This window comes from Nicotiana tabacum, chromosome 24 (assembly GCF_000715075.1).
Source record: "Nicotiana tabacum cultivar K326 chromosome 24, ASM71507v2, whole genome shotgun sequence".
In the NCBI taxonomy this organism is placed as follows: Eukaryota; Viridiplantae; Streptophyta; class Magnoliopsida; order Solanales; family Solanaceae; genus Nicotiana; species Nicotiana tabacum.
Window position 1 is genome coordinate 7054910 of NC_134103.1, and position 9582 is coordinate 7064491.

General features: G+C 36.5%; 1 protein-coding gene across 1 annotated transcript; it reads left to right on the forward strand.

Annotated features, from left to right (window-relative positions):
* Positions 1-283: 283 nt before the first annotated feature.
* On the forward strand, positions 284-8644 carry LOC107810392 (uncharacterized). The gene is made up of 13 exons (XM_016635168.2): positions 284-417; positions 605-1018; positions 1745-1991; positions 2240-2352; positions 3370-3449; positions 4370-4511; positions 4610-4690; positions 5266-5370; positions 6053-6235; positions 6513-6605; positions 7753-7892; positions 7971-8037; positions 8192-8644. The coding sequence occupies exons 2-13, from the start codon at positions 626-628 to the stop codon at positions 8309-8311; spliced, it is 1764 nt and encodes a 587-aa protein (XP_016490654.1). The 5' UTR covers positions 284-417; positions 605-625; the 3' UTR covers positions 8312-8644.
* Positions 8645-9582: the final 938 nt, after the last annotated feature.

The following is a 9582-nucleotide window of genomic DNA, read 5'->3' on the forward strand; positions in this document are numbered from 1 at the left end:
AATTAAAATAATTTGAGAGATTCTGGGTCACTTGACGGTATGAGGGGTAATTTTTAAAGGTTTGCTGATGGTAAGGGTAAATTTAGCCGGATGGTATAACAGAGGTTAAACGTAGACAATATCCGAAAGTAGAGAGGTATATTTGGCCTTTTTCCCAATATAAAAACTTTAGACCCGCATTTCTCAAGTAATCAAGTTGATTATGAGATGGCTAAAGTTTAAAAACTTTGTTAATATTGGCTATTACTTAAATGGCTATTTATGCACTTCGCCCATAGCCATAGCCCGAGGTATCTTCTTGGGCCTAAAATAAACAAACCCATCCAAACACTACATTCTCATTTCATCAATAACCAAATATCTCCCTTTCACCCTCCCTCCCTCTCTCAGTCAACAGGCGGCAGCTCATTTTTACCGGTAACTCTCTCTTCCTCCGCCTCTCCGTCCATTTTGTTATCATCTTCCTTAATAAACAGAAAAAGTATGCTTCAAAGTTTCAATTTTTCTTCAGATCTAAGAGTTAGAGATTTTAATATTTGTTTATTTTTTTTTAGATCTGTGTGTTTTAGATAAATTTATGAGTTTTTTTTGGATCTATTTGCAGCCGTAACAAAAACTCGAGAGAATGGCAATGGTAGATGAGCCATTGTACCCAATAGCCGTGTTAATAGACGAACTTAAGAACGACGATATACAATTGAGGTTGAATTCAATTAGGAGGTTATCGACTATTGCACGTGCACTCGGTGAGGAAAGAACTCGAAAGGAATTGATCCCCTTTTTGAGTGAAAACAATGATGATGATGATGAGGTGTTATTGGCAATGGCTGAAGAGCTTGGTGTGTTTATTCCTTATGTTGGAGGTGTAGAGCATGCTCATGTCTTGCTCCCGCCTTTGGAGACGCTTTGTACTGTTGAGGAGACTTGTGTGAGGGATAAGGCGGTGGAATCGTTGTGTAGAATTGGATCTCAGATGAGGGAGAGTGATTTGGTTGATTGGTTTGTCCCTCTCGTGAAGGTTTGGCTACGATTATTACTTATTGTTTGCTTCATATTTATTCATTGATTTAAGTTATATGCGCTCGCATTGTAATTTTTTTTAAACATCATCCTTTTATATCTGGTTATTTACCATCTATTTTAGGTTATAGATTAATGCTTATTGGATAGAGTTACCTGCAATTATATTTTACGTGACCTTATGGTAACTTAAACTCATTATTCATTATGGAAAAAATGGAATATGCTGCACTAACATACAAATACCTTTTACTTGCAATCACTAATATAATTCCAATGTGTGAAACTCTGAACATGGGTTATATATATATATATATATATATATATATATATATATATATATATATATATATATATATATATATATATATATATATATATATATATGCTGTCCCTTACCCCTCAGTCCCAGTTATTTGATGGTATTTCCTTTTTAGTCTCTTCCAAGAAGAATGACAACTTTCTATATTAAGAAATAATGTATAATTGTTTTTGATGACCAGAATTACTGTAACTTTTAAACTTCCTATTTTAAGCCTAATGAGATAATTTGTAGCCACACAAATATCTAGGGCTTGTTTTAGACAACAAATTTCAAAAGTCTTTCTTTCTCAAATTATGTGCCCAGTAAATTGTGACAGGGAGTACTTAACATCATGGTTTGTGATTTCTTAAAATGTTTATGCTACTTTTGTTTATGTCTTCGTTTCTTTCCAATCACTAGAGGCTTGCAGCCGGTGAATGGTTCACTGCTAGGGTTTCAGCTTGTGGACTCTTTCATATTGCTTACTCAAGTGCCCCAGAGATGTTGAAGGCAGAACTTCGGTCGATTTACAGTCAATTGTGTCAAGACGACATGCCTATGGTGCGAAGGTCGGCTGCGACAAACTTGGGGAAGTTTGCTGCTACCGTTGAATCTGCTTACCTCAAGAGTGATATCATGTCAATATTTGATGATCTTACACAGGATGGTAATAGATCTACTAATATTTTGCAACTTATGACTATAGAGAGTCGATCTAAATTTCTCCCTTCCAATGCTTTTTAAATTAGTGTTACTTCATAGAGCCGTTGCTTTTCAAGTTAGTTTTATTTCTTATAGCCCATTGCTTATGGCAATAAAATGGTTTCTTTATTGGTTAAATCTGAAAGTTTTTTAGTATGCATTTTAGACTTGAATGAATTGTTTGTTCGTTTATCTAATGTCTTTTGTTTTCAGATCAGGATTCTGTACGCTTATTAGCTGTTGAGGGCTGTGCTGCACTTGGCAAGCTGCTGGAACCACAGGACTGTGTGGCACATATCCTGCCTGTCATTGTCAACTTCTCTCAGGTATTCTGTCAACTTCTTTCTGGTACTCTTTAGATAAATATTGCATCTTGCTTTAGATTCTTGTGTTCATTTCTTTTCTTTTGTTATTATTTTTATCAAATTCTGTTGATTGAGCTACAGTGAAACATTAGCAACTTAATTTTCTAATAGTTATCATCTTTCGTCTTAAAAAAAATATCCCTTGGCTTTCCATTTGATCTTGAGTGATTGTTTCTCATGCAGAGGTATGGCCCTTAAGTTTTCTGAATGTCCCAATGTATGGCCCTTAAGTTTTCTGAATGTCCCAATATATGTGATATGGAAACGAACCTTGTATTCAAATCCTACCCCCTCTTCATTTGAAGCTGTTAGATAAGTAGAATAGGGTGAGAGTACGTGAAGTTGTCTGAAATATGATGAGGATCATAATTATATTTTAGAGGATTGCCTACTCTACTTCATAAACTGGCAGAGTAGGGGAATGAGAAAAGGAACATGGACGAACGACTTGAGTAGGCATGTTTAGGTGAAGCCTATATTGCTTTTTTTTTTTTTTGATAAGGATGAAGCCTATATTGCTTGGTTGGTGGAAAGGCACTTTGTCAAGTTAAAGTGAAGCTAATCCAAAATAAGCTTTACAGGATAGATGTTATGATGGATCATTATTACAGTTCTTAGCCATTTTCACTTGGTTTGCATTATGAAAGGGTACAAACACGTCTTAACATAGTAACACTTGTCAAGATATGATTTCGAAATCTCTTGTGCGCTGGTGCACTTTGCTACACTTGCTAGCGGAAATTACAGTAGCTATAGGAGTAAAATATAGGTAAAATAGGACTAAAACTGAAGGATTAAACCTTTTCGTGATTCACTATATTGGTTTAGCCTTGATAAAAAACTTACAGTAGGTTTTTATTATTAAAGTCTTCTGAAAATATAACATACTACTATTATCCTCTGTCTTGAAGAAATGACCTACTTTGGAAGAAAATTACATTTGTTTATATGTGCATGTTTTTTCCTTCTAATAACCAGGACAAGTCTTGGCGCGTGCGATACATGGTTGCTAACCAGTTGTATGAACTATGTGAAGCTGTAGGGCCTGAGCCCACTAGGTATTTCTCAACTTATACATGTGATGCTCTGAATATTTTACCCATATGATGTCTATCTATGGAGTCCATTCTATTATACTATAATTCTTATCATTTTTTGGTTGTTTTTAATTAATTTTAAATCTTTAAATTGGGGAATTTTATTGTTGGCAGTGTAATTCAAAGCTTTAACTGATATATTGAACTTTCCAGTTTCCACATACTTGGGTTGACAAATACTTTCATATGTCCATTATGCACTACTTGTTGACCTAATTGTCCTTCTCTGAAGTGGATTTGGTGGAATGAAGTGATTTGTTATTGCTGACTCATTTTGAGTTGCTTCTATAGCATTATGAGTCACATTTAGTCTTGTTGTCATAACTCAAAACTTTGGCTCCTAACTTGGTTGACAAGCTCTCTATGGGGAATGTGGACCCCTCATCCCACCAAAAGAAATAGAAAAGAAAAAGAAAGTAGTAGTTGAGGTACAAACTGCTTGCCGAGTTTTTTTGGTCTAGTGGGTATAACAAGAACATTCTTGTCCTGAAGGCTCCTTTTAAAGACTTTCTTGCTAGCCTCTTTGATAGCATTTTGTTGATGAATAATGGGAAGGGCAATTGACTGAGGAGCTCCATGAAATAAGTTTGTGGTAGTTTAGGAATGTACGCATTTTGTTTTGACCAAGGATTTTTCTAATGTATCATCACTGTATTAGTGTAAAAGAATTAATTTTGAAACATGCAGTATACTTTAGTCCCTAAAGCTGCTATTCATTACGATGGTTGTTGAGTCATAAGGGTTTAATCATTGAGGAATGTGCTGTTCATACTTATCTATGTTTCTGCCGATTAATCATGCTCTCTTTCAACAAACCTTTTGTTTCTGAGAATTAGAAATATTTGCTGTCAGATGGCTGATTTTGTCTGACCATGATTTAGGACGGATTTGGTGCCTGCCTATGTCCGTTTGCTTCGAGATAATGAAGCTGAAGTTCGCATAGCTGCTGCAGGAAAAGTCACCAAATTCTGTCGGATTCTTAGTCCCGAGCTAGCTATTCAGCATATTCTTCCCTGTGTGAAGGTATATGCTCGACAGATTTCCTGTTAGGAGCTTCATTTTTCATTTTGGGTTCCTATTGATCCTCTAATTATGTATTTGGGTTTGATAAAATGTTGTAGGAATTATCATCAGACTCTTCACAGCATGTCAGATCTGCTTTGGCTTCTGTTATAATGGGGATGGCTCCTGTTTTGGGAAAGGTGAGGTGTATTAGCTTCTGGATGAGGAAACTATTGATCATGCTTTTTACTTATGTTAGTTGCTTTGTTTGGAAGGTCTGGAATTTACTGTGATATCTCTCATATATGAATGCTATGGGGAACAACTTAGCATTAAGTTTTTGAACTGTGTACAAATTGTGGTTTGTGAATTCTTTAATAATCCTCAATTTTTGGAGAAACCGTAGAATAGTAATAAAAAACTTTAATGCTTCAATGACTACTAATTGGTTGGAGGTACACAAGCTTGCCAATCTGCCTTGGCCCATACTTGTTTATCCTAGTTATGAATGATTTCATCAATAGTATACAGGATTGGGTTTCATGATGCATTCTAGTTGCAGATCATATTGTGTTAGTTGATGAACTAGCAAGGAGTCAACCTAACCATGAAACTAGTGGAGGAAATTTTTTCATATCATGCAATTTACATCCGTGTTTGATTGAAGCATTAAAGATTTGCCTATGAAATAACTTTCCACAACAGACCTGGACTTCTCTTGATCCATCTGAATCACACCCTAGACCCTTGACTTCTGTTCGTGCATCTTATGCAGGATGCAACCATTGAACATCTTCTTCCAATATTTCTTTCCCTTCTGAAGGACGAGTTTCCTGATGTGCGCTTGAACATCATTAGCAAGCTTGATCAAGTCAATCAGGTTGGTTAATGCTGCACACATTTTTCTTATGGTCTGCAATTTATTATGAGACTAGTAAACTGTTTGCTGCATGATTTTGGAAATTGGTATGTTATATGTTGTGATGTGTATTTTAGTGATGCATGAACTCCTAAAATAAAGAAGGCAATCAACGTCCTCTAACATCCTGAACACTATCTGGTATGCCAATTTTTTTTTGTTCCATACGATTTATTTTCTTCTTTGCGTAGTGGAATATATATGCTCAGCAACTTCATCTTTGGTATTGATAAAAGCTGTAGACCTAGCTAGTTAGGAATCATTCATGCTGGAGTTGTGGATGAGATGTGCTTTAATATCATGTTCCCCACTTGCTCTAGATTTGTGTTTGCAAGAAATTGTTGCACAGGAAACTTGAGTGAAAGGCGATTACTCCTTTTACGGGAATATTTTAAGATCATGAAGATTGTTTAGATTCTGTTTTATGTAATTTCAGTTTTTTCTTAAATTTCTGTTCTATTTCGTGAAGTTCGATATCAAGCTTCTCTTTGTTTAGTCATTGTCTTTTAGCTGCCTACACTTTGCATTGGTTCCTTGCGCTTTGCAACTCTTGGATTTATGCATAATTAGTGTTGTTGTTGTTATTATTATTATTTAGTTTAGTGTATTTCTTCTCTAACTCTTAATTTTCTAAATGTCACAGGTGATTGGGATTGATTTATTATCCCAATCTCTATTACCAGCTATTGTTGAGCTGGCAGAGGACAGGCATTGGCGAGTCCGTCTTGCAATAATAGAATACATACCCCTGTTGGCAAGTCAATTGGGCATAGGATTTTTTGATGATAAGCTTGGTGCTCTTTGTATGCAATGGTTACAGGACAAGGTTGGTATGCGATAACCTGGCTGTTAGATATTCCTATAGAAAGAACAAACCTTTGATCTTGGTGGTTATATTTATCTCTCACCCATCTCTCTTATTTCAAGTGAAAATGAGTCGGGGTGTTTCCCAGAGTGGAATTACCACCAACTCTTCCATGATAATTACCTTACGTTTTTTCTGTTATCCATAGATGAATGGGACAAGGCAATTGCTTTTACCAATCAGTTGATGGGATAATATTTCTGCCTCTGATGTCTTCCTTGCTGATTCTGTGATGCAGGTTTATTCAATCAGAGATGCTGCTGCTAATAACTTAAAGCGTCTTGCAGAGGAATTTGGTCCAGAGTGGGCAATGCAGCATATAATTCCTCAGGTTTGCTTGACGTCTGCAAATTGGAATTGCTAATTCTCTTGCATGATATCTTTTTAAAAATCAAAACTAAGTCAGGGAGTCATGAGATATATCTTCTCTTACTACATGAAGATGACGGGACCCAAGGCTCAGTAGTAGGGGCATAAGGGTGGAATTGATCTCTATTGATAGGCTTGAAGTTTATGCATCTTTGCGCCAAAATTTTTGTAAAATTTGCATGCCCTCCCCCGATCTCGAGGCCTGGCTTTATCATGGTGGATCTAGTCGATCACAAGCTGGTCAACTATTTATATCGCTTGGTATTGAAGTTCCAAGTAGGTTGATTGCTATCTTCAATCCCTTAAAACAGTAAAGTTGCAATAAAGTTATTCAAGCTATCTGCATTGCCTCCCGAACTCTCAAGGCCTAGCTCTTCCATGGCTGTTCTTGCTGGTCAAATAACTTGGTCAGCAATTGATTATCTTTAAAGTGCAAAGTAGGTGTCTTGATATCTTCAATCCCAATGAATATTGGGAAATTCAGGCTTTTATACTATACACATGACAACAGAGTTATTTCTTCTAATCTGCTAGTCAGCATATCCATATTAGTCCTCCTCAAGTTGGCAGTTCTTCATTGTTTCCCTATATTGAGGATGAAGACAGAAAATAATGCTGCTTCTGCACTGGGAGCTGCAGTCTAATTTAAGCTTGATTTCCTTCAGCACTTTCTTGACTTGTAGCTCCCCGTCCACTCCCACTTATGAACGCCCTACCGACTCTTGAAAAGATTGAAAAAAACAGAAACTGTTGTTTTTAAGGGTTTAATACTGGATTTTCCGCAAAGGGAGTTGCAGTTTCTATTTTTCTCCTGCTATTTTGAGTGGTGAAAACTAAAGATTTCAGGAAAGGAATTAGGGGCGCACATTCTTTGTTGCAGTTTCTATTTTTTTTCCTGCTATTTTGAGTGGTGAAAACTGAAGATTTCAGGAAAGGAATTTTAGGGGTGCACATTCTTTCCCTTCTGCTAGGAATTTTACCTCTTAGGCTGAGAATAGGTAAGGACAATAGTTCACCATGGCCTCTCAGAGTATCTAGGCTCCAGCTTTTGCCATAATGAATATCAACTTTGTTCTGTTTTCTTTGTGAAAAATGTCTTATTTCTGCAGGTCTTAGATATGACTACCAGTCCACATTATTTATATCGAATGACTATTCTTAGAGCAATTTCATTGCTTGCACCTGTGATGGGCTCTGAGATAACTTGTTCCAAGTTGCTGCCTGTGGTTATTACTGCTACAAAGGATAGGTGATTTTGCTTTCCCAGCGTTTAAATGGTTTTGTACCTCAGGTCCTTGATCTAATCGAAAGTTTTATCTTATTCCAGAGTGCCCAACATTAAATTTAATGTGGCAAAGGTGTTGCAATCCCTTATACCTATTGTTGACCACTCGGTGAGAACCCTCGCCTCCTTTCTTGTTTCTTGGTTGCTTATAGTTGCTTTACTTGTGGAAAATGAGTGAGCTACTCTACAAAGATTGGTTGTTAACAACAGCTTCACCGATTGTTTTCCTACAATTTGACTGTCTGTTAATTTCTATTGTCTAGGTGGTGGAGAAAACCATTCGCCCTAGTTTAGTAGAGCTAGCTGAAGACCCTGATGTTGATGTTCGCTTTTATGCCAATCAAGCACTTCAGTCAATTGATAACGTCATGATGTCAGGCTAGAGAATATAACTTTGGTGAGAGTACTAGAAATCTCTCCTCAAATCCCTCTTTGATAGTCTTGGGATTTTGCTCTCACACGAAGACACAAGGGAAAATGTGCAAGCAAAATGCATTCTGTTGAGCTTGGAGTCGTATATTGTTACTAATTCTTTTGTAGGATTTGACATTCAAGATGCTGTGACACTAATGAAGACCGAGTGTTTTTAAATGTAAAGTTGCTTCTACACTATTTAGATCTGCTAAGCTCATGTATTTGTTTTTGTTAGTGTACTTTTTTGGTGTTTGAACTTCCAACGTTTTCTGCGTTATTCTAGCAGATTGTTTGCCTTTAAATTAGCGTTTGCATTTCTTAGCCCTTGTTATGTTTGAGCAGTGCCTCCGGCCACCCTCTTTTTGTTAGGCATTACGCTTTCTAGTAGTTTTTTGGCCCTATCTAAGCTTTTCATGCCAATAGAATACATAGAGAACTTTTAGTACTTTTTATTTTTATTTTGTTTTTGTTGGCTTGAGATGAATTTACATGGAGAAACATGAAGAATGAGGTTTCATTAAGTCAGATCTGAACTTGTTTGAGATTTAAGTGCAGTTATAATCTCATTATGTTGTATTCTCTTCTATATGGATAGGAAAATAGACCTATCCAAAGATTTGATCATATTTCAGACGGTAAAAAATAATTCTATCACACCAGCAGTCTTAACTAGTCATTAGGGGTCGGCATAACTTGTATCTTATCTGTATGCACGAGAAAACTAGTCTTATGATAATGTCTTTTGTAACAACAACCCAGTATAATCCCACTCGTGGGGTCTGGGGAGGTTAATGTGTATGCAGAACTTACCCCCTACCCTGAGGTAGAGAGGCTGTTTCCGATAGACCCTCAGCTCCCTCCCTCCAAGAACTGCCCACCTTGATCTTGGGATGACTCGAACTCACAACCTCTTGATTGGAAGTGGAGGGTGCTCACTACTAGAGCAACCCTTCTTGTCGTAATGTCTTTTGTAACATTCTCTAAAATCAGTGTTTTTTTTATTTGAAAAATAACACAATACTTTAATACAATAACATCTTGCTTTATTTCTAGAAGATGCTCTATCTCTCCCTTACTGATTCGTAGTCACACCCTTACTAATATTTATGTCATATTTTTTGGCTTAAAAATTAAATTACCATATTTTGGGGACCTTATGGTTGGTATAAAGAGTAGTCGACTGTTTGGTGGAGACTGGAGAGTAAATGGTCTTATTTTCCCCTTTCTTCTTTAGGTAAGT